The 26,233-nt window shown below is 46.6% G+C and overlaps 1 protein-coding gene across 1 annotated transcript; it reads right to left on the bottom strand.

The window, feature by feature from the left end:
• Positions 1-825: 825 nt before the first annotated feature.
• FUT11 (fucosyltransferase 11) lies at positions 826-9,444 on the bottom strand. The gene is made up of 3 exons (XM_073352863.1): positions 8,666-9,444; positions 6,385-7,010; positions 826-1,921 (listed from the first exon to the last, which is right to left on the bottom strand). Exons 1-3 carry the CDS (start codon positions 9,407-9,409, stop codon positions 1,774-1,776), a joined length of 1,518 nt encoding a protein of 505 aa, XP_073208964.1. The 5' UTR covers positions 9,410-9,444; the 3' UTR covers positions 826-1,773.
• Between the last annotated feature and the right edge of the window lie 16,789 nt (positions 9,445-26,233).

The raw sequence follows: 26,233 nt of genomic DNA, 5'->3' as shown, positions 1-26,233 counted from the left end.
ATACAATGCTGTTGTAAAAGAGGTTGTATTAATAGCAGTAATAAATGTAAAACATTATTCCACTTTCATCCGCACTGATTATGGCTATGGTTCAATTCTAAATTCCTTTAAAAAAAGACAAACAAGAGTGTTCAGAAGAAAGTGACATGAAGACTACATTATTTTAAAAATGGGACCTTTGAGAGGAGGTTTAGGAAGCTGGATATGTTGCCTCTGAGAAAAGACTGAGGGGGGATTTTCAGACTGTGGTCTGCGGACCACCAGTCGTCCACGAGCTCCATTCAGGTGGTCCGTGAAAAGTTCCCTCTAAGGGGCGTGCCTGGGTTGCTGCACATGAAAGAATGAAGGGCCACACACCTAATTAGTGGAGCCGCGCAGGCATGGCTCCACTAATTAGGTACCTGGACCCTGGAGAAGACACACATGTAAGGTGAGGTGGTGGCCTTGGGAGGAATAGGGGGTAAGTGGGAGGGGGCAGTGGGGTGAGAAGAGGGGCTGCGGCGGCCAGAGAAAGAGGCAACTTTTTCCAGCTCTAGGGCTGCTGCGGCAGGGGAGAGACCCCCCTCCTTCCCAGCCTCAATTCAGGGGCTGCTGTGGCAGGGGAGAGAGGGCACATCATCACATTAGAAAGGTAAGACTAATGCTATTAAAATAGGAGTTGTGTGTTTTTATCTGTAGAACAATAAAAAAAGTTTATTAAGTTTGTTTTTTATATAGAATTTTTATCCAAAGCACTTTACAATAGTTAGCTAACGGTACAAACAATATTTGGAAAGATCATTAAGTGGTCCGCGGAGACTCTCAGCAATTTTCAAGTGATCCGTGAAAAAAAAAAAAGTTTGAGAACTACTGGGTTAGAGGGCTGATCTAAGATCAGTTGTCATTAGTTCACAGAACACAGGATAAATAGTGAATTGGACTCACACAGCATGTAAATCGCACATGTGCTCATGCCCACACATGTGGGGGTATAAATTGCAGCGTTCTTTTCATATCCTGATCATTATGAGATTTACAGGAGTAAGAAATACCACATCTGAAATGATGTTTTTGCCAAGACCACTAAGATTGTCATCATTTAACAGAAGTGAACTCTTTGATGGAGGGGAGGGGAAGGGAAAAAACTTCCCGAAATTTACTATGTTTGAGGCATATTCACTTGAAGAGGGAATGCTTTATCACTGAAGTTTCATAAGGCATAACCCTTCTCCCCAGATATAATCTATCATAATTTCCGCACTGGAAAAATTACTTGTTCATAAAAGCCAGGCATTTACTAGTATCCCTGATTTTAAAAAAACACCCATCTTAACGGGAGGGATAAGTGCCTAGTGAAATAAAAAGCCTTTATAAAAATAATACTGAATATGTGGAATTAAATTCCTGAAATGAAACAAGCTTAGGACACCTCAGTTCAGCCTCAACAGGCCCATGTTCCAAGTCATTTGGCACAAAGTGACTTTTTTGGTCAGAGGAAATTACACTGAAAGCACAAAGAGACTGAATTCTTCTCTGACCCCAGAAGACGGTGCCTCCAGAACAGGGATGGGAATCCACTGCTGAAGTAGTGTGTGTGTGTGTGTGTGTGGTGAACTCAAGCCTGATCAGAGACTGACTGTCCTCAGATCCCATGAAGGGAAGGTCTCCAAAGTTAGAATGAGATACAAGATGAGCAATTCCTCTTGCATTCCAAGAGAGTGTCTTCGGAGACAGGTAAAAGTCCCTACCCCCCCAGCTTTCTGTGTAACACTGAACCAGTGCTCATGATGATGGTCATTGCTGTCTGGTCCTCTTCACGAAGATCTCATGCATATAATCCCAAAATCTTCCCTGATGAGATTCGTTATGGTGAATCATGGTGGTGAGAGCCTCACCCTGATCAAGACTCTGCCAATAATCCTGTAGCCACATCTCCTTCCAGCTGAAACATAGAAGAGGGAAAGCGCAACAAGCCATTAGAAAGTGAGGGGGTCTGAAGCTGAACCAACAATAAGACTGAATTCCTCTCTCACCTAAGAGAGGACTATGAAGGACAGAGGTTGGGGAAGTTCACTATTAAATATTGGAATTACTGAGCCACTGTGCTCTCTCTCTCCCTCTCAATCAGTGATTCTCAAACACTTTCTATTGGTGACCCCTTTCACAAAGCAAACCTCTGAGTGCAACCCCACCCTATAAATTAAAAACAAACTATTTTTAAGTGCTCAATTTATCACACATTTTTATTTAATTATTTTTTATAAATTATTTTTTTTAACTAGTTACTGTTTCATACTGGGAATGAGCACAAAGAAACTTTGTCAAAGCAGACTTAGTGGTTTGAGCATTGGCCTGCTAAACCCAGGGTTGTAAGTTCAATCCTTGAGGGGGCCATTTACGGAACTGGGGCAAAAATTGGGGATTGGTTCTGCTTTGAGCAGGAGTTTGGACTAGATGACCTCCTGAGGTCCCTTCCAACCCTGTTATTCTATGATTCTATGATTGCCACCTTTACTTCTGTGCTGCTGCTGGCAGCAGGCGCTGCCTTCAGAGCTGGGTGGCTGGAGAGCGGCAGCTGCTGGCCGGGCATCCAACTCTGAAGGCAGCACAGCCACCAGCAGTGCAGAACTGCAGAAGTAAGGGTGGCAATGCCACACTATGCCACCCTTACTTCTGTGTCACATTTGACCTTTGCACTTGGAGACATGGCTAAGGGGAGCAGGGACTAAAGCAAATTTTGGGGTGGCTATAGCCCCTGCAAGCCACCCCTCCCAGCACTGCCCCTGCCAGTGTGTCTGATTGTTAAATTATAAATTACCGCCCTTTTTTTTTTTTTTTTGGCCAATCTCAGTGTTCTGATTGGTCTGCGGTTTAATGCAGCTCTTCAGCTGCTGAACAATCAAGCCCTCCAATGTTGTCTCAGTACCATCCTTTTAGTCTCAAAACAACAAATCTGTGCACATGATACTACAATCCCCAGAGTTCCATTTCCTTAAAGCGGTGGGGATAAAAAAAAAATACACTTTGTTTAGGAACAACAATCACTGCATTATATGTTTACAATACTTCTGAAGTAAATACAGTACATTGCAACAGAAATGGGTGTGTAATTTTCTAAAATGCTAGATTTAAATTATATACTGTATAGCAGTTGCTCTTTCATGCAGGTGTTTGTGACCCCCATGTAATAACCTCATGACCCCGTTTGAGAACCCCAGCTCTAAATGTATCCTAAGAAATCTGCTACGTAAATTCCCTTCAGAAACCACAACACCTCACTACTGGCTTTGGAACTTGTTTAGATTTTGTGTTTGTGAATTTAGTGTTAGGGTAACATCAACAGCCTTGGAGAATGTAGTCCTCTAATAAAATAAAACCTTGCACATAATCCTAACCTGGAATGACCACCTCTAGGAGCATCGAAGTAGCTCTCTATGGCCCATATAGCGATAACTGGAGATGGGGTGAGACCACAAGTCATAGCAAACACTAAACAGCTATCAGATGGGAACAGCTTTTGGTCATAAGAAGCCTAGGCTGTATTTGAATTAGTAATCAAGAGAGGAAAGGCTTTGAATCCCATCAATCCCCTGAGCCTTCCAGTTACTCAGTTTTTTTTGGGGGGGGGGGCGGTTGGGGGGGTATACTAAGGTTCTCAAACTTTGTCATAGCATGGACTACATCTTAACATAAAGTGTGTGTATGGCAGCTCCCTTCCCATTCATGGTCATGTGGAGCACCTCCTCTCCCATTCATACTGTGACAGAGTACGCCAAAGCTTCATGTAAGTTGTCACTGAGGTCGTTCCATGACTAGCTAAACCTGGCAGGTTGTTCTTGATGATCCCTAACATTCAGCCTCTCATGGAACATGTTCCCTCCTCAGCCAAGCAAGACTACCACAGATTCTGGCCAAAAAAACTGAGTGGGATGCCATTTCAAACCTGCCCATATCAGCTACGCAGTACTTACTGCTCATCCACAATGCCACATTCATTTGTCTTCCTCCCCCCCCCCCCCAAGATAATGAGTACAGCACTTCTGGCATCAATTCTACTCATCACAGGATGAAGAAACCTTCAAGGCTGTGTTGCCCAGAAGCAATCCTCACATATATAGTACAAAAGTCCCAAAGGAAGTGTACAGTGTGGTCAGAGAAATATTCTTTGTGAACATTCAAATGTGTATGTACATTCTAGACCAATAGAATTTGTTTTCCCATTATCAGTAATGTCACTTGTTAGGATATAGATATTCAGACCTGTCTGTAAAGGCCTATATTCTAAGAATTTAGGTGTATTCTTATCACTTGGCTAGTTAGGGGTATAAAAGAAAGAATCAAAATCACTGTCTGCCTGTGTAAGGTCCTTCTCTTACTGTGACAGTCTGAGGCCCTGTGCTTAGGCTAAGATCTTTGGCTAAGCAACAGAGGCAGCCATAAGCTGGGAAGCAACCGGTCACATCCTCACATTCCAAACTAATCACATTGAAAGAAGGTGCTATTGGGCTGTTAGGAATACAATCCTGTCCCGATAGTGCCTATCACCTCCAGAGAAAGGGAAGTGCCTAGAAGATGTAAAAGGAAACTTAGTTTGATAGCATCCTGTCTGGCAAGAACTCACTTATCAATAGCTGGGATGTGAAATCCTCACTTCTGTATTGTTTTGTCATTATAGTTCCCACTTTGCTATTGTTTGTCTGTATAATCTCTGTCTGGTTCTGTGATTGTTCCTGTCTGCTGTATAATTAATTTTGCTGGGTGTAAACTAATTAAGACGGTGGGATATAATTGGTTACATAATCATAGGTTTCAGAGTAACAGCCGTGTTAGTCTGTATTCGCAAAAAGAAAAGGAGTACTTGTGGCACCTTAGAGACTAACCAATTTATTTGAGCATGAGCTTTCGTGAGCTACAGCTCACTTCATCGGACGCATACCGTGGAAACTGCAGAAGACATTATATACACACAGGTTTCAGAGTAACAGCCGTGTTAGTCTGTATTCGCAAAAAGAAAAGGAGTACTTGTGGCACCTTAGAGACTAACCAATTTATTAGAGCATAAGCTTTAATGAAGTGAGCTGTAGCTCACGAAAGCTTATGCTCTAATAAATTGGTTAGTCTCTAAGGTGCCACAAGTACTCCTTTTCTTTTTTCTATATACACACAGAGACCATGAAACAATACCTCCTCCCCCCCGGGTCCTGCTGGTAATAGCTTATCTAAAGTAATCATCAAGTTGGGCCATTTCCAGCACAAATCCAGGTTTTCTCACCCTCCGCCCCCCCCCGCCCCCCCACAAACTCACTCTCCTGCTGGTAATATCCCATCCAAAGTGACCACTCTCCCTACAATGTGCATGATAATCAAGGTGGGCCATTTCCAGCACAAATCCAGGTTCTCTCACCCCCCCCCACCCCCATACACACACAAACTCACTCTCCTGCTGGTAATAGCTTATCTAAAGTGATCATCAAGTTGGGCCATTTCCAACTTGTGCTGGTGAGGTGTGAGGCAGTGAGAGAACCTGGATTTGTGCAGGAAATGGCCCACCTTGATTATCATACACATTGTGAAGAGAGTGGTCACTTTGGATGGGCTATTACCAGCAGGAGAGTGAGTTTGTGTGTGTGTGTGTGGGGGGGGGGGGGCGGAGGGTGAGAAAACCTGGATTTGTGCTGGAAATGGCCCAACTTGATGATTACTTTAGATAAGCTATTACCAGCAGGACAGTGGGGTGGGAGGAGGTATTGTTTCATGGTCTCTGTGTGTATATAATGTCTTCTGCAGTTTCCACGGTATGCATCTGATGAAGTGAGCTGTAGCTCACGAAAGCTCATGCCCAAATAAATTGGTTAGTCTCTAAGGTGCCACAAGTAGTCGGTTTTGTTTTTTTTTGCTGATACAGACTAACATGGCCACCAATCTGAAACCTGTCACAAAGGACTAAATGGACTGTGGAAATTTAAATGTTTCTCACAACTAGCAGTGGTTGCTTCAGAACGGATTTGAGTTACATTGCTGGTAAAGTGGAGGGAAGCTTACACTGCCTCTGCCCATGCTGAATCTGGCCTGTGGACAGAAGTCTCCAGCCTTTAGGACTGCCAGTCCAGTACCTTTCACCAGCATTGTGGAAAAGCAGGGACGGAGCCCAATCGTCCTGTTCTGATAGGTCAAACCCTTGCTTTAACCACTAACCAATGCTCTTTACGAATTCCCCCCACATGGCTGTACACAGCATACAGGACTCTTGCTTCCACCTCAGGGGTGTCATACATTTCAGGGCTGCTCTACATATGTAGTTTGAGAAGCATTTTGGGATCCTTCAGGGTGAAAAAGTATTATACAAACCTGTATTAATTGGGCTTTTAAAAAAATGATTTTGTAAAAACAACATTCATAAAATACCTGTCTCCTGCAGAGAGATCCTCAATGTTTCCAAAGCCAGGGGCTGGCATGGGACATCCCATGTGTGTGAACTGAGCTATGTGGGGTTCAGGAGCTGGCACTTTCCCACGAGATTTCTTATGATCCCTCTCACCAGCGACTCGGATGTTCTCCCTGTCACAGATGAAACACTCAAAGCCATTCAGGTAATTGGGCAAAGTCATGTCATTCACTCCCCACTCACGTCTCTCCATGTTCTCCAGCAGAAACTGGTTCGTAATGCCTCCTGGCTTCTTATACTCTAGATATTTCAAATACTCCTCTCCATTCCTGTCCAGGAAGTCAAGGAACTGTGCTAGTTCTTGGGGGCTTCCAAAATCATCCACGAGGATGATGGAGAGGTCATCAGGCATCCAGTCCCGCACAGATGGGGAGCCTCGGTATACAGGGATGGCACCCAAATGCATTGGACGCCACAGCTTCTCGGTCATGTAGTCATTGCATATGGCATTCTCCATGGCAAGATGAAACTTGTACCTGGAGATAAAGGTCATGAATTCAGAATCCTCTGTTGTGGCTGTAGAAGTGTCCCTCAGCCTCTCACTGGGAAGCTCTCGGTTATTCAGGCATTTACCATAGGAGTCTACCTAAAATAGTAATAATCATCTTTACAAAAGTAATTTCTCTGTTTTAAGCTTATTTTCAGTGGACAGTTTCCTTATATGATTCCTTCTGACCAGTTCCTAAGAATCTGAGCTTGGCCTCTCATTCCAACATGTTCCTTCTCAACAAGTGGAGTAAGCCAAAAAATTCTAAAATATCTAATATTCATTGGAGAATATTTTTACATTTCAACTCTCCTTCCTCTTCCAAGCACTCAATTCCTTTCCCAACAGGTTAAGAGGAATTCTGAAAGTCAATGGCACCTCCTTGTGTCCTGCAGCAGAACTGTGCCTCAGATGTTTAACCACAGCCAACAGACACAAGATGCAGAAAAACTTGGAGAAGTAGAAACGTTAAAAAACGGTACATTTATGTAGTGGGCAATGCAGAACAGGAGTTGGTGAGGAAGGGGATGAGGCTCATTTTTCCTGTAATTTTTTTCTTAACATAATACTATCACAGCACTTCCCAAATGCTGTATAGACATCAATTAATCCATATCAATCTGTAACCCACTAACCCCCCTTTTTTATCCTATGACTGCAGAGGAGTTAACGGGACACTCCACCTCGAAAGGTCCCTTAGAATATGTGCTAACTAGGTATGTTAAACAATCTGTTCCACCTTGTATTTAGCTGGGTCTGTGACGCTCAGAGTACCTTTCCCACACTTGAAAAGCTCTGTGTAGCTCGAAAGCTTGTCTATCTCATCAACAGAAGTTGGTGTCTGATCTCCTGGGACAGACACAGTTACAACAACACTGCATACAGTCTCAAAAACTGAGTTTAACAGCAGATCTTAGGCCTACAATACAAGATGTAATCCTGTCCAAACACAGTGGTTAGTAATTCTATAATTGAACAAGTGCTGAACATTATTTCTCCTTGTTTACAAGTACAGCTAAACTGTGTTCAGCTAACATGATTGCTGGCAAGAATGTTTATGCATTATTTAATCTCATAGGGTGACCCTGATTTTGACAAAAAGAAAAGGAGGACTTGTGGCACCTTAGAGACTAACCAATTTATTAGAGCATAAGCTTTCGTGAGCTACAGCTCACTTCCTCAGATGCATCTGAGCTGTAGCTCACGAAAGCTTATGCTCTAATAAATTGGTTAGTCTCTAAGGTGCCACAAGTCCTCCTTTTCTTTTTGCGAATACAGACTAACACGGCTGTTACTCTGAAACCTGATTTTGACAATAAGACAACTAGTTTTACCCTCAGGCAGGTCCTCAGTGTGCTTCCCTTCCCATTACAGCCCAATTACTTCATCAGTATGAGGTCAGATATGGGATGCTCAATGCCAGGTAGGCTAGACCTCAGCATTTTTTCTTCAGCCTGAGGGTCTAGACTGCTCCCCCTCATGTCAACCAGGTTACTAACTCAAGTTTACTCAGTCCCCACAGACAATCATAGCTATCAGCCCCTCTTGTGTCTCCAGGGTTTAACTTGTAATGACAGAGGCGCTGGAGCTCAAGCAATTTTTACACATTCGTAACTCATGCAGCAAGCCCAGAGGTGCCAGGGCTAAGAACGGCCAAGCCTGGCGGTACCGGGGCTCAGCCCTGGCACAAATTAAGCATGGAGCGTCTCCCCCACTCCTCTCGCTGCCTGCCCCGCAGGAGCCCGAGCAGTTACCTGGATGTGTTTCATGAGCTCCCGCACGTATCTGTCCCTGTCGGAAGGGACGTCGCAGTGGGACTGCATGTACAGCACCGGGGCATAGCCCTGCTGGCGCCACCGCTCCTTTTCCGCCAGCGGCAGGGCGGCCCGGCGCAGGTAGGCCAGGCTGGGCAGCCACTGCAGGGTCAGGGGATAGTCCGACTCCCTCCGGAAGGTGGCGGTGTAGTTGAAGAGGCGGATGCCGGGCCGGTGGGAGAGCAGGTAGTTGTTCATGGGGGACTCCTCGTGGAACAGCGCCCAGGTCTGGTGGGGCAGGCGCGGCAGCGGGGCCTCGTAGGCCCGGAAGTCCGTCCCGTAGAAGATAACGGCCTTGGTGCGCCGGTGCAGCGCCACGCGCCGGCGCCGGGTCACCAGGCAGGAGCGGCGCGCGCAGTCGATGCGCTCCGTGTCCCCCGGGAAGTGCGGGAAGAGGCCCGGGCTCCACCACAGCAGGATGGGCAGCTCCCGGTTGCGGCGGGTGTCGCCGTTCCCAGGGCCCCGGTACGAGGCCGCGACCACCGCCCCGAACTCCACCGGGGGCAGGCCTGTGCTGGGCTGGAAAGGGGAGCGGCCGCGGGGCTCGGGCGGCCCCTCCGCCGGCTCCCACTCTCCGGCTGCGAGCGGCCCGGCCCCCGCGGCCAGCACCGCCAGCACCAAGCTCGCTGCAAGGCAACAGCGCAGCCGGGACGCCCGGCCCTGCCCGCCGCCCCGAACGCCCATGGCTGGCGGTTCCGCGCGGGCGCCTGCCAACCCCCCTCCCCTCGCTGCTAGCCCCCCTCCCCTCAGTCCGTCCCTGCGCTCTCCAGCCCAACTGTGCTGTGCCAGGGTTGCCAACTGTCCAATCACAAACCCAAACACCCTGTCCCTGGTCCCGCCCCTTCTCTAAGGCCCCGCCCCGTTCCTTCCGGCGCTCGCTCTTGCTCCAGCCGCACTCATTTTCGCCAGGCTGGGGTAGGAGAAGGGGCGCAGGGTGCAAGCTCCAGGAGGGGGTTCAGGGCTGGGGGTTCACCCCCTGGGGCGACTCCCAGTCAGCGGCGCAGCAGGGCTAAGGCAGGCTCCTGTGCCTGACCTGGCCCCAAGCCGCTCACAGAAGTAGCTGGCCCGTCTCTGTGGCTACTGGGGCGGCTCTGGACACTACCTCTACCTGCAGGCAGCGCCCCCGCAGCTCTCATTGGCCACAGTTCCTCGCTACCAGGAACTGTGGAGCTGGCGTTCAGGGTGGGGACAGTATGCAGACACCCTCCCCCTGCCTCGCCTCCCCTTCCCCAGGGGCCACAGGGATGTGCTAGCTGCTTCCGGAAGCAGTATGGGGCCAGGGCAGGCAGGGAGCCTGCGTTAGCCCCGGTGGACTTTTAGCAGCCTAAAATCTCCCCGTTTGGCTTCAGTCACCTCTGGGAGATAGAGATCCATATTGGGAGACTCCCAGCAAAACTGGAAGGGTTGGCAACCTTAGCTGTGGTGCCTGCTCAGGCATTCGGGGCAGCCCCATAGAATATCAGGGTTGGAAGGGACCCCAGAAGGTCATCTAGTCCAACCCCCTGCTCAAAGCAGGACCAATTCCCAGTTAAATCATCCCAGCCAGGGCTTTGTCAAGCCTGACCTTAAAAACCTCTAAGGAAGGAGATTCTACCACCTCCCTAGGTAACGCATTCCAGTGTTTCACCACCCTCTTAGTGAAAAAGTTTTTCCTAATATCCAATCTAAACCTCCCCCACTGCAACTTGAGACCATTACTCCTCGTTCTGTCATCTGCTACCATTGAGAACAGTCTAGAGCCATCCTCTTTGGAACCCCCTTTCAGGTAGTTGAAAGCAGCTATCAAATCCCCCCTCATTCTTCTCTTCTGCAGGCTAAACAATCCCAGCTCCCTCAGCCTCTCCTCATAACTCATGTGTTCCAGTCCCCTAATCATTTTTGTTGCCCTTCGCTGGACTCTCTCCAATTTATCCACATCCTTCTTGAAGTGTGGGGCCCAAAACTGGACACAGTACTCCAGATGAGGCCTCACCAATGTCGAATAGAGGGGAACGATCACGTCCCTCGATCTGCTCGCTATGCCCCTACTTATACATCCCAAAATGCCATTGGCCTTCTTGGCAACAAGGGCACACTGCTGACTCATATCCAGCTTCTCATCCACTGTCACCCCTAGGTCCTTTTCTGCAGAACTGCTGCCTAGCCATTCGGTCCCTAGTCTGTAGCTGTGCATTGGGTTCTTCCGTCCTAAGTGCAGGACCCTGCACTTATCCTTATTGAACCTCATCAGATTCCTTTTGGCCCAATCTTCCAATTGGTCTAGGTCCTTCTGTATCCTATCCCTCCCCTCCAGCGTATCTACCACTCCTCCCAGTTTAGTATCATCCGCAAATTTGCTGAGAGTGCAATCCACACCATCTTCCAGATCATTTATGAAGATATTGAATAAAACCGGCCCCAGGACCGACCCTTGGGGCACTCCACTTGATACCGGCTGCCAACTAGACATGGAGCCATTGATCACTACCCGTTGAGCCCGACAATTTAGCCAGCTTTCTACCCACCTTATAGTGCATTCATCCAGCCCATACTTCCTTAACTTGCTGACAAGAATACTATGGGAGACAGTGTCAAAAGCTTTGCTAAAGTCAAGAAACAATACATCCACTGCTTTCCCTTCATCCACAGAACCAGTAATCTCATCATAAAAGGCGATTAGATTAGTCAGGCATGACCTTCCCTTGGTGAATCCATGCTGGCTGTTCCTGATCACTTTCCTCTCATGCAAGTGCTTCAGGATTGATTCTTTGAGGACCTGCTCCATGATTTTTCCAGGGACTGAGGTGAGGCTGACTGGCCTGTAGTTCCCAGGATCTTCCTTCTTCCCTTTTTTAAAGATTGGCACTACATTAGCCTTTTTCCAGTCATCCGGGACTTCCCCGGTTCGCCACGAGTTTTCAAAGATAATGGCCAGTGGCTCTGCAATCACAGCCGCCAATTCCTTCAGCACTCTCGGATGCAACTCGTCCGGCCCCAGGGACTTGTGCACGTCCAGCTTTTCTAAATAGTCCCTAACTGCCTCTATCTCCACAGAGGGCTGGCCATCTCTTCCGCATTTTGTGATGCCCAGCGCAGCAGTCTGGGAGCTGACCTTGTTAGTGAAAACAGAGGCAAAAAAAGCATTGAGTACATTAGCTTTTTCCACATCCTCTGTCACTAGGTTGCCTCCCTCATTCAGTAAGGGGCCCACACATGTTCTTGCATGAACATACGGGGTTGGTCCCAGGCTATGAAAGAGACATCATGGGCAAGGTAATCATCTTTAGATACAAGCATTGGAGCTACACCAAGCTCTTCTTCAGGTTTGGGGAAGGAAATCTGAGCCCTGGTCTATGCTACAAATTTATGTCAGTATGTCACTCAGTGGTATGGAAAATCCACACCCTGAGCACCACAGTTATACCAACCTAACTCCAAGTTTAGATAGCACTATGTTGACAGGGGGGCTTCTCCTGTTAACATAGCGACCACCTCTTAGGGAGGCAGAGTACCCACACCAACGGGAGAAGCTCTTCCATTGGTATAGGTCGTGTTGTCACTAAGCACTGCAGTGGACAATGAAGGTTAGACTGTTATGCAAAAGGGGCTTGAAAGGAGCCATTAGCAGGCAAGTGTGTGTTACAAATTGTTGTAATGAGGCATGAAACGAGTGTTGCCCTGAGTCTGTGGTTTTTAGTATATCACGGTCTGCCAACCCCAGACCCCTTAATTACTAATTGGTGGTCTGGTCAACAATGATCCGTACTTCTCATGGCTCATGTTTTACAGACATCAGTGTAATCTCAGGCTTTGACTATAACATAATCAAGGAGGTTCCAGTGTTTGGCCCAAGGATGTTTCCAAGTGGTCTTAAATTTGTTACTCTGCCTAAAGATGTTATTTGTGATGAGCAGGTCATGCTCCACACAGCCGCTGAGGAGGAAAATACCTTTGGGGTTTACTTTTCCCTCCCATCCCTTCTTTGCCTACTGTGCTGCTCCGGAGGTGGAAGTCCTGTCTAATTCTGGCATTGAAATCTCCCAGGAGGATGAGTTTGTCTGCCTTAGGTGGGGCTGTAAGGACTGCATTGAGAGCTCTATAAAGCTGCTCCTTGTTGTCGTCATCATCATCGATTGTTGGTGTGACATTGCGCTCTATATGATTTTATAAAAATATGCTAATGAGTGTGAATATAATGTAACCAGAATATGCTTCATGCAAAAGGTCTTTTGTAAGGTATCATTACAAAGCTTACAATCTACTGCGTGTGGTCATCCTATTTGTATAAATGTATCACTCTTATAACTGAAACTAGAAATATGAAATATAACTCTGAGGGCCTATTGTAGTTATGCAGAGTGTGGGCCATTAATGGTGGTTTGGAATCTTAATGGTTCCCATTAACCAGGACAATTGACTGTAGCTGGCTCTGTTTTACTTGTAAGTCTTCTTGTATACCTGTGGACTGGCAAGTGGGTAATGAAGTCTTACAGTGACATGTGATCATGGCACCTGAACTGGAATCCATCTTTAACCTGGTGCTTTTCCATTAAGAAGGAGGGGTGGGAACCCAGAGGGACAAAGGATTCCTGCCTTATGCAGAAGATATATAAGTGGGTGGAACAGAACAAATGGGACATCCGTCATGAACTGGAACAAGGGCTGTACCAAGGGAAAGAATTGTGTCCAGACTAGGAAGGCATCCAGTCTGTGAAAGAAACTTATTGAAACATCGCTGAGGGTGAGATTTTATCTGTATTCAGTTTTATTACTGTACTAGACTTGCGTGTTCTATTTTATTTTGCTTGGTAATTCACTTTGTTCTGTCTTGTATTACTTGGAACCACTAAATCCTACTGTCTGTATTTAATAAAATCACTTTTTACTAATTAACCAAGAGTATATATTAATACCTGGGGGGGCAAACAGCTGTGCATACACCCTCTATAACACTGATAGAGCGGAACAATTTATGAGTTTACCCTGTATAAAGCTTATACAGGGTAAAATGGATTTATTTGGGGTTTGGACCCCATGGGGAGTTGGGCATCAGAGTGTTAAAGACAGGAACACGTCTTAAGTTGATTTCAGTTTAAGCCTACAGCTGTTAGTGGACGTGGTTCAGACCTGGGTCTAGGTTTGCAGCAGGCTAGCGGTTCTGGCTCGAACCAGGCAGGGCACTGAAGTCCCAAGCTAGGAGGGCAGGGAAAGCAGGGGCAGAAATAGTCTTGGCACATTAGTTGGCAGTACCCAAGGGGGTTTCTGTGATCCAACCCGCCACAGTTGGGGCATATGCACTGATGACCCTGGCATAGTGGTTGTTGGTGAGCTTGAGCCAAAGAATCATAAGATATTCCTGATACCAATGGGAAGATCCAAAAGCTGACTTGCAATCTTATTTTTGATGGCAAACTCAATCCTGTGAATTAGTCTCTCTTCAGGTGGCCTTCCTTTTCTAAAGACGGTGTAGCCAACTCCATCCTCTTTTAATTGGCCCTCATTGGCCCAGTGGGTCTCACTCAAGGCTGCAATATCAATGGTGAGTCTTGCCAGTTCTCTGGTAATTATGGAAGTTCTTTCTGGGCATTCACTGTGCTGAGAGTCCAGAAGGGTGTAGATATTCCAGATGGCGAAATTCATTGTCTTCTATCTCTTGTTTTGGCCATGGAGTTGAGTGATCCCACTGGATCTGGCCATCCAGTCAGAAGCCTGCAGCTTGCTCCACAACACTGCACACGCCCAGAATAAACCAAAGCAGTACAATGTCAAAGCACTTCAAGACCAAGCCAGCTAAGAGACGTTCCAGCAACACGTGTCTGAGAAACTCTCCAACTTGCCTGACATTGTCATTGACATTCAAGAGCACTGGCATCAACTTAAAAATACCATTCACAGTGCATGTGCTGAAACCATAGGATACTCCAATCATCAGCACCAAGACTGATTTGATGAAAACAATGAGAAAATCCTAGCATTAATTCAACAGAAAAGAAGTGCATTCTGTCACTGGCAAAATGATTCCTCTATTCAATGAAAACACAAGGCCTAGCACCTGCTCAAAGCTGAAGTCCAAAGAAGGCTATGTGACATCAAAAACAAGTGATGACAAGAGAAGGCCTCTGAGATCCAGGGTGTGACGTTATTGACATGAACTGTGACCACATAGATCATTGTTGCAACCAGCATCCTATAGTTGCACCAAATCTTGTATGAAGGAGGTCAAGTAAGGTGTCTATGAAAAGGTTAAGATTTGCTGGTTATGATTATGCTACCTGTATGTATGTATCATTTTTGTATTTCAAGTTATATGTATTGGCTCTATATCTGTTTCAAATGTTGGCTTATGGGGTAACGCCCACAAAGTAATCGGCCAGATATACCATGTAAGATATCTGGAAAAATGTTATTTCCCAAATATGAAAATCTTCTTTATATGTTTGTATCGCCTTTGTGTTATGAGTTATAGGGCTTGGCTACACTTACAAGTTAGAGCGCATTAAAGCAGCCCTGGGCGCCCTAATCCCTGACACGTCCACACTGGCAAGGCATGTAGAGTGCCCGGACTTTACGGCTGGAGTGCTCCTGGTAATCCACCTCCACGAGAAGCATAAAGCTTGCTGTGCCCCAGTTGAAACGCCCGGGCGTCAGTTTGAATGAGGTGTTGCATTACTGCGCTGTGATTGGCCTCCGGAAACGTCCCATAATCTTCCAAAGTCAAGTGGCCACTCTTCTCATTGTTTTGAAATCTGCAGGAATGCGGATATCCTGGTTCAAAGCTCCATTTCTGACAACCGCTGCTTATCTGCTCTGGGACAAAGCAAACCATTACTGTGAAATGCTGTGTGTGTGAGAGAGAGAGAGAGAGAGAGGCGGGGGGAGGAAGGTCTTCTGCTGTCTCAATTTACAAGACAGCATGCTGACATGCTCTTAGCCTCCCCAAAACCCACTCTCTTCCCCCCCCCCACACAACACACTTCCTGTCACACTCCCCCCCCATTTGAAAAGCATGTTGCAGCCACTTGCACACTGGGATAGCTACCACAATCCACTGTTCTTTGTGGCATTGCAAAAGCTGCTAATGTCGCCACGCCAGTGCACTTCCAGCTATGTGTGTAAACACACGACAACATTTTCCCTGCTGTGGTCTCCAAAGGCTGGTTTAACTCCCAGCGCTCTACATCTGCAAGTGTAGCCATGCCCATAGATATGTATGTCTGTATTTCAAACTTGTGCTATGCTTCTGGGTGACACCCCCGACAGTTTGGCATTAGCACTTCCGAGCCTGCTTGATGGCCTATTAAGGACCATCAGCTATACAATTGACCCATTAAGAGAAGGCAGATACACCTTATGACTCAGCAAGGTATGCAGGAACATGCCCTGGAGAGAACTCTTATGGCTTGGCTACACTTGCGAGTTAGAGTGCATTAAAGCAGCCCCAGGTGCCCTAACTCATGATGTGTCCACACTGGCAAGGCATGTAGAGCGCCTGGACTCTGCGGCTGGAGTGCTCCTGGTAATCCACCTCAACACGAAGCATAATGATTGCTGCGCTGGAGTGCCACCAGCGTGGATGCTCTGATCAGCCTCCAGAAGTATCCCACAATGCCTGTTCTAGCCACTCTGGTCATCCCTTTGAACTCTGCTGCCCTGCCTTCAGGTGACCAACCATCGGACCCGCCCTTTAAATTATCTGGGAATTTTGAAAATCCCCTTCCTGTTTGCTCAGCAAGGCGTGGAGTGCTCTCAGCCAATCTTTCCAGGTGACCATGCCTCCATGCACCAGGCGATCCCCAGTATGGAACAATAGCGAAATGCTGGACCTCATCAGTGTTTTGGGGGAGGAAGCTGTCCAGTCCCAGTTGCACTCCATATGTAGGAATTACGATACCCTCGGGAAAATATCAAGGGACATGATGGAAAGGGACCATGACCGGGACACACTGCAGTGCAGGGTTAAAGTGAAGGAGCTGCGGAATGCCTACCACAAAGCCCGCGAGGCAAACCGCCACTCCAATGCTAGCCCCACGACCTGCTGTTTCTACAAAGAGCTGGACACAATACTTGGGGGCGATCCCACCTCCACTCCCAAAAACACTATGGACACTTCAGAGCCCAGTTCAACAGGCAGGAGGAGGAGGAAAATGGGAGTGAGAGTGCTAAGAAGGAGGGGGACAGCCCGGCATCCCTAGATGCATGCAGCCAAGAGCTGTTCTCAAGCTAGGTGGAAGGTAGCCAGTCGCAGCAGACGGTGCTTGGGGAAGGACAAACACCAGAAGAGGTGCCCAGTAAGTGGCTTTTATTTTGGGAAGGAAGTTGTTCGGTGTGGGCTCTTGGGGCGAGGAGTGTTAGGGCTGCATGCATGACTAGATGCGGAAGAGCGTTGATGTGCTCTCTCACATTATGGTAATGGGCCTTAGTGATCTCTTCAAAGGTCTGATGCAGAAATGGACAATCTTCTTGTACAGGTTCCTTGGCAGAGCTACTATGCTCCTTGGCCCAGTAAGGCTAACATATCCGCGCCACTGTGCCGTGAAAGGCAGGGGAACCATTGCTGCACACAGGCAAGGTGCATATGGGCCAGGGTGGAAGCCATATTGTAGGAGAAGACCCTCCCTTGCTTCCCAGGTCACTCTCAGCAGCGAGATATCTTCCAGGATGAACTCCTGTGGAAAAGGTGGGGACAGTATTCAGTATATGGGCCCCCTGCAGTTGTTGGCTCTCCTTAAGGCACAGAACCCCAGAGGACAGTACAGCCATGAAACAATCAGTTCCCCTTGCCCCTGTGCTTACTCACCCTTTTAGGGCTCCTGTGGGTTATGTGCGCTCGCTTTGGGATGGGCAATTTCTGCTATTATGTAGACTGTGCTTGTCTACTTTAAGTACAGCCAAATCATTGCTCTGTCTGGTGTGAACAATGCTGCCTCTGTTAAGTGTTGCACTTTGGCTTTACAGATGCAACCTTGAGATCCCAGCCATCCTTATCAACGGCCAAAAGACTCCAAAGAATCAGGCAGTGGCCACATAGAAGCAAAGAGGACTTGCTGCGTGAAGTAATGCAGCAGGCCCTTAATGAAAATCAAAAAGTGCAAGAGTGGCAGGAGAGTGAAATGCGGATCACCGGCACCAAACCATGGAGTGGCTGCTAAGCATCATTGAGCATCAAGCGAACTTGATACAGGCGCTCGTAGCAATGCAGGCGGAGCACTACCACCCGCAGCCCTTGTCCCAGACATCTTTCCCTTATGCCCCCATGTCACCACCAACCCACTTTCCCCAACATCCGGGTTCTTATCACCACCAGCTGCCTCCAACACCTGTATCTTCACCACCCAGACCTGCAAACTTACCCTCTTCACTCAACCCCCATCACCATGCATTTTAGCCATCCAGAAGTGCAGCACTCATTGCACAGCACTCCAGCTAGGAAGGCTGAATATAATAACAGGACATATGCAAATATGTGATTGTACCATTCCCCCCCCACCCCACCCCCTTGCCCTTTCTGTTTCCCAAGCAGTTGTGTTTCTGTTCAATAAATGAATTTTTTGGCTTTGAAAACATTCTTTATTATTGCATTAAGTAAAACATACTTTAGCCCAGGAAAGCAACAGGCACTGCACGTCACACAGATTCCTACTAACATTGGAACCACTGCACTTCACTCCAGTGCAGGGCACCAAACATTACTGGTAGCTTTCAGCCTCAAATTGCTTCCTCAAGACATCCCTAATCCTTGAAGCCCCGCACTGGACCCCTCTAATAGCCCTGCTCTCAGGCTGTTCAAATTCAGCCTGCAGGTGTTGAACCTCAGAGATCCATGCCTGAGTGAATCTTTCACCCTTCCCTTCACAAATGTTATGGAGGGTACAGCACGCAGATATAATTGTGAGGATGTTGTCATCGGCTAGGTCCAGCTTGTCATATAGACAGCGCCAGCAGTCCTTTAAACGGCCAAAAGCACATTCCAGTCATTCTGCACCGATTCATCCTATTGTTGAACTGCTCCTTGCTGCTGTCAAGGCTCCCTGCAAACTTGCATCTACACGATTCCAACAGTCAACTTTCCCACTCCAAATTGGTTAGCAACCGATCGGTAGATATCTGGAGTTGCCAGCTTCCAGATTGCAATCGCCACCCGCTTCGCCACCAGCAGTGCAGCTCTCAACCTCTTGTCCTTGCGCTGCAGGGTGGGGGCAAGCTCAGCACACAGTCCCATAAAGGTGGTTTTTCTCATGCGAAAGTTCTGCAGTCACTGCTGGTCATCCCAGACTTGCATGACGATGTGATCCCACCACTCAGTGCTTGTTTCCTGAGCCCAAAAGCGGTGTTCCACTGCGGTGAGCATGTCCATGCATGCCACAAGCAATCTTGTGTCGTAAGCATTATGCTAGTCAACATCGTCTGACTCCTCACTGTCAGTTTATAGCTTAAGGAGTAACTCAAATACCATTCGTGACGTGCTGGCGAGACCCATCAGCATATTCCTCAGCAGTTTGGGCTCCATTCCTGCAGACTGAAAGGGAAGACAGCATGCACAGTACAAAAAATATTGAAAGATGGTGCCAAATGTGGACGGAAGCACAGGGATTGCTGGGATGTGAAGCGATGCATCATGGGGTGTTGGGACAGGACCCAGAATGTCCTGCACTCCCCTGCCCCCTTCCCACAAGCCACAGCACCAGAATGGGAAGAGGTGCTCTGTGGGTTAGCTGCCCATAATGCACCGTTCCCAATACCACTGCAAGTGCCGCAAACGTGGACACGCCAGTGCGCTTGCAGCTGACAGTGTGAACATACTGCAGCGCTTTCCCTACTGCACTGAGGGCTGGTTTAACTCACAGCACTCTACATCTGCAAGTGTAGCCATGCCCTAAGGCAGAGGTGGGGAAACTACGACCCGCGTGACCATCTTACTCGGCCCCTGAGCTCCTGGCCAGGGAGGCTAGCCCCTGGCCCCTCCCCTGCTGCCACGCGGGCAGCATTCTGTGCAGCAGGGCTGTGCGCTCATTCTGGGCAGCATGGCAGTGTGTCTGGCTCCAGCCAGGTGGCGCGGCAGCCAGACTTGCTGCTCTGAGCGGCATGGTAGGGGAGCCGGGGGGAAGTTCAATAAGGGGCAAGTGGTTACGGGGGGGGGGGGCGGAGGTTCGGTGGGGGGAGGGTGGTCAGGGGATGGGAAACAGGAGGCGGTTGGATAGGGCAGAGGTTCTGGGGGGGCAGTCAGGGGATGGGGAGCGGGGGGGTTAGATAGAGGGTGGGGTCCTGGGGGTCCCAGGAGGGGGCGGTCAGGGGACAAGGAGCAGGGGGGTTTGGATGGGTGGGAGGGTGTGAGGGGGGCAGTCAGGGGGCAGGAAGTGGGAGGATAGGGGGAGGGGGCCAGGCTGTTTGGGGAGGCACAGCCTTCCCTACCCCCATACAGTTTTGCACCCTGATGTGGCTCACAGGCCAAAAAGTTTGCCCACCCCTGCCCTAAGGCTTCCAAGCCATGTGCTGGGCAGCTTGTGTTTGAAACAGGAAGCACACGCCGCATGACAAGAGACTACAAAAGGCAGCTGCATCTTTTCCATTTGGTCTTCAATCCTGCTTCTGACCTCTGGAGGAACTGTGCTTGAAACTGAAGCTCTGAACAAAGGACTGAACGACCCATCCAAGCTGGGATGTTTGTACTTCTGATGATTTAAACCAATCAAGTCTCTGTAATCCCATCAAGCCTGATACAAGCCTGAACTAAGAAGTTTGCAATTGTTGTATTTGATTTCATTTGACCAATTTTAACTCATCTATATTTCTTTCTTTTTATGAATAAACCTTTAGATTTTAGATTCTAAATGATTGGCAACAGCATGATTTGTGAGTAAGATCTGACTGGTATATTGACCTGGGTCTGGGGCTTTTCTTTTACTGGGGTATTGGTTTTCATAACCATTCATCCACATAAGGAGTGGCGCTGGTGGTGATACTGGGAAACTGGAGTGTCTGAAGGAACTGCTTTTTTGACTTCTGGTTAGCCAGTGGGGTGAAACCAAAGTCCTTTCTGTTTGGCTGGTTTGGTGTGCCTTAGCATTGAAGGAACCCCAGCCTTGGGCTGTGACTGCCCTGCTCTATGCAATTTGTCCTGACTTTATACACTCAGTAGTGTCCTGCCAAGGGCCACTTTGTTACACAGGGTTTTGTAGACCAGGATGGCATGGGAAGCTTCTTTCAAACAACAAAAGCTATATATGGGCCAAGCTTCAAAGGCCTGACCCTCTTACATTCCCAGGATGGCTGCACCCTCAAGAACAATGCAGCCATTAAACAATGCTGGAAGGAGCACTTTGAGAGCCTACTAAACCGCGAATCCACAGTCTCTGAAGACACCATCCAGTTTATTCCACTACGTTCAGCAATGGAACACCTTGCTGATCCTCCATCTTCTGAGGAAGTCCAGCATGCCATCACCCAGACAAAAAAATCACAAGGCACAAGGCCCAGAAAGCATCCCTGATGTGGTTTTTAAAGCTGGTGGAACAATACTCCAGCACAAACTCTGCCAACTTCTCAACAAAATCTGGACCTGCGAAGAAATTCCACCTGACTTTAAGAATGCCAATATTGTTACAATATTCAAGAAAATGGGCAAATCTGTGTGTGGGAACTACAAAGGTATTGCCCTTCTATCACAGGAGAGATCCTTGCCCCCAGATCCTACTAAACCATCTCCTTCCCCTTGCCAAGGAACTCCTCCCCAAATCACAGTGTGGCTTCAGGCCATCCCGAGGCACAACTGACATGATCTTCGTGGCATGACAGATTCAGAAGTACAGAAAGCAACACTAGGAACAGTTCATGGCATTCATTGACCTAACCAAGGCCTTTGACTATCAATCTTGACGCCCTATGGAAGGTGCTGTCTAGGTTTGGCTATCCACAGAAATTCATCAGATTCCTCCATGATGGGATGACTGCCACCACTCTGTGCAATGGCTCAGAGACTGAACCATTCATCATTTGCACCGATGTCAAGCAGGGCTGTGTCACTGCTCCAATCCTCTTCTCTATTTACCTTGCCATGATCCTGATTCTCTTCCGCAACCGCCTTCCTGACAGAATCAGGATTGAGTATCGTATGGATGGTCAACTCCTCAATCTCAGTCTCCAAACAAAATCCAAGATCACGAGAATTGGCATCACTGACCTTCAGTATGCAGATGATAGTCATTCTTGCGCACACAGAGGCCGACTTGCAAAGCACCCTAAATCTTTTTGCGTATGCCTATTCCAGCCTGGCTCTTCCTCTCAACATCAGGAAAACCAAGGTACTCTACCAACCTTCACCTGCACAAACTACTCTTCGTACTCCACAAATCACCATTAGCGGAGAACCCCTGGAAAATGTGGACCATTTTCCATACGTTGGCAGCCATCTCTCCCAAACAGCCAACATTGACACAGAAATTGAATACAGGATCCACTGTGCCAGCACATCCTTTGGAAGACTACTCAAATGAGTCTTCAATGATCGGGATTTGCAAACAGGCACCAAGATCTTGGTTTACAAGGCAGCTGTCATCCCCATCTTCTTTATGGGTGAGAGATCTGGGTAACCTACAGACGACATTTCAAGCTGCTGGAGTGGTTCCAGTAGTGCTGCCACGGGAGGATTCTCAGGATCAGCTGTGAAGACCGATGCCCTAACATCAGCGTTCTCTCTGCAGACAACCTCAGCAGTGTAGAAGCGCAGGTCATGAAACACCAACTCCACTGGGCTGGCCACTATGTACGTGTGCCTGACACTCGCCTCTGAAGCAAATAATCTTCTCAGTTAAGTCAGGGAAGAAGGTCTTGTGGAGGGCAGCAGAAGCACTTCAAAAACATATGGAAAATACACCTTAAAAAGGGAGGCATCAACCCAACAAACTGGGAGGACTTGGCACGGAACAGAACACAGTGGTGCCACACCATACACCAAGCCAAAGCTCACTTTGAGGAGAGCAGACATGCTCATGAGACAGAGAAGCCACAAAAGAGGAAAGAAAGGGCACAACACTCCAGCCAACAATTATGTCTCCTCCAAGATTACACCTGCCACTTCTGTGGGAAAATCTGCAGGGCATAAACTGCGCTCCTCAGCCACCTAAAAACTCACCAATGAGCCCCCCTTGGCAGACATCATCCTCGCATCGAGGGATAGCCAAAGGTTTTTAGTATCTAACAGCACTATGAATTTAAGTTCCCAGTCTTGTCTTTTGAAGGCATTGTGCAGGGTTCCTTTGAGGACAAGTATTGAAAGATCAGATATAAAGTGATCACTTTGTGAAAAGTGTTTGCCTACAGGTAAAATGTTTGTTTTATTTTTGTGTATGAATTTATTACCTTATCTACTTTGTCTCTGAAAATAGATGGGCTGTTTAGAAAGGAGACTAATAAAATGAGGGGATATGTCCAAGGTTAAAATAAAAAGACTGGTACAGAGAACAGCCAATCAGATCCTCTTTTTTTGATCTCTGATAACACAAGAACAATCTGATGGTTCATTACAACAATCTGTAACCCACTTAAACCCTTTTTTCTCCCCCTTCCTGCCTATGACAGGACATTTCACCTTGAATGGTCCCTTGAAATGTGTTAACTACTTCTGCTAAGCAATCTGTTCCACCTTGTATTTAGCTGTAACATACATTTCCCAGACCTGAAAAAGAGCACTATGTAGCTCAAACGTTTGTTTCTCCCACCACCAGAAGTTGGTCCAATGAAAGATATTACCTCACCCACCTTGTCTCTCTAATTTAAAGGCAACACATTTACGACCAATTTAAAAAAAACCCACAATGCCATCTCTTATCACTGAGGCCAAAAGCTTAGTGGGATTCAATAAGGATTAGACATTTTTATTAACATCCACACTTACATAGGAGCACTTGAAATTGTATAAAGGGTGTAATGCTCATTTTTCAGGGTATACATCAACCCCGTCTCAGGATAAGAAAATTCATCTGCTAGCAGTGGATTCCATAATTGTTTCTTACACTTTCTTCTGAAGCAGCTGGTACTGGCTGCTGTTAGAAGATAATGGGTTAGAGCAGTGATACTCAGACTGAGGCTCACGAGCCGTAAGAGTCTCGTTAATGTGTCTCCTGCAGCTCTTTGCAGCACATAATATAAAAACACAGATTGGATAATAATTTATATCAGTTATTAACCAATCAGGATGCTTTTACTATGTTAACATACTATAGATAAAATAATAATACTTGGCCATTTTGCTGTGAGAATAATTTATATATATAAAATACAAACTAAATATTTCCCATCATACTGTTTAAATATGAATATATAGTACTATAGTAAATGAAACAATGAATTTACACAATTCTTTTGAGTAATGTTGAATGCTAATTTGGCTCCTAAACCACTGAGGTCTGAGTATCACTGGGCTAGAGGGTCTGACACAATGAGGAAAACAAATTGTTACATTGTAACAAAGAAAAAAACAAATATACTGTGGTCAGAGGTCCATCACTTTCTCAAATGCTTTGCTAATGTTAGAGATTGGTTTGATAGAGTATTAGTAGCCAGGAAATTTTAAAGAAGGGAGGTACCAACTGTAGATTTAAAAGTTAGAGAAAGTGCCAAGGGCAAAGGAGTTTTTAACAATGGTAGGAAGATTTACATAATAGGTTATTAGAGAGACAAGGTGGATGAGGTAAGGTCTTTGATTGGACCACCTTCTGTTGGTGAGAGATATTACCTCAGGCACCTAGTCTCTCTAATACCTGGGACCGACATGGATACAACTACACTACATACATAATAGGTTAGGAAGAAGAAAAGACCATATAGTTTTCTTAAGCCACTCATGTCCTGATACAAAGAAGTGACAAGGAGTAAAAAGAAAGGAAGGGAACAAAGAAAGGAGAAACTCATGAATAGGGAGATTATAGGACTTGCCTACACGCAAACTGGAACCAAAACAACAAATCTGGTTTAATTCACACTATTAGTTGTTATTTTGTGCAGTCCCATCTATGGACACAGAGTATGACAACCTATTTTGATTTAGCTTAAGTCAGTACAAAAAATGGACCTAAATTAAAATAATTATTCCAAAACAAATGTCCACCCTCAGACTTGCACCAAAATAATAGTATGAATTAAAACAGATGTTATTTTGGTTCCAGTGTGTGGGTTGACAAGCTCTTAATTGAGAATTAGGGCAAACAAACTGAAAGGGGTAGGCAAAGACAGAACAGAAATTACAGCTCTGCATTCTAAGGTCCACTTTCAGATGTGCGAAGGCAATGATTCTCAAAGTGATCTGCTGAGCTGTTTCTAAATAATGGTCAAATATTTCAGTCGTCAGGGAGCTTTAACTTAGACTTCTAGGATTTTCACATGCTTTAAGGAAAAACACTATATCTGAAACCCACTTTCTGCCCATTATACAGCTGCTACATGTGTGCCTGAAGTTTCTTTAGTGTCAATTCAACAGCGATGAAATTTATGGATAACCAAGTGTGGTAGGGTAGCGCGCACACACAGGAGGACAAATCCAAACTGCAATTGTCAAAGCATTGGGAAGCTACAGCCAAGGAGAGATTTGATACTATAAACCGAGTTCGAAGCTTATGAAGAGGAAACAAAACAGCAAAGATACAGAACTGGTAGAACTAACTGAGCAGCGGTACTCATGAAAGCAAATGCATTTTCAGCCTCTTGCCATGCTACCCTCCTCATATTATTTTGTGACCATACACTAAGTGTTGCAGAGAAAGACAGAGGGGAATGTGTCTACATCATCTTTATCTTCTGACATGATCCACAAAATGGGAAAAAACACAATTATTGCTTTAGGTGACGAAGATAAAAAAAAATTTTTTTTGCCAACCTGCATGGTTGACGTTTCCATACAGCTTCCTTATACCAACTTGAATGATATAGGATGTCATAGGGTCAGATTGATACAACTCTTGTCTGCTTTTTAACCAACACAACTGAGTTAGGAAGGGAGGGTAAGATTCAAAGGAAGGTTGAAAAAAGAAACTTTAGACTGCAGAGGTGTATGACCTCATGTCAAACTGCCTTTTAGTATTTAGTATTTGTATTACCATTGTGCCTCGGAGCCTCAGTCATGGACCATGGCCCCACTGTGCTAAGTGCTGTAGAGACCGAACAAGATGACTGTCCCTACCCCAAAGGGCATCTTGACTTTAAAGAAAGAGTAGATACACTGACCAGAACACTTGTAGTGATGAGAAATCCAATGTCATAGTTTAGTATGTAAACTTAGCACCTACATAAGACAAGAAAAATTGTCTTTTACACCTACAGCAGAGAATAACAGGCTAAAAACACCGTGGGTTCTTTTTTGCCTTCCTTTGAAGCAGAAGTCCACTGGAGTAAATCTTATGTGCTTATGCCATTTCCTTCTCAGGAACCATCCACTCATTGCACTGATATGTAACAATCCCAGCTAAGTATATTCAAGGTGGTAAATGTCAGTTCAGCTAGGTAACTTCCATAAACATTGAAAGGGGTAATCTCACAACA

The sequence above is a fragment of the Lepidochelys kempii genome, chromosome 7, assembly GCF_965140265.1.
Source record: "Lepidochelys kempii isolate rLepKem1 chromosome 7, rLepKem1.hap2, whole genome shotgun sequence".
In the NCBI taxonomy this organism is placed as follows: domain Eukaryota; kingdom Metazoa; phylum Chordata; order Testudines; family Cheloniidae; genus Lepidochelys; species Lepidochelys kempii.
The sequence above is the reverse complement of the archived record's forward strand: the minus strand, read 5'-3'. Positions and strand labels throughout refer to the sequence as shown.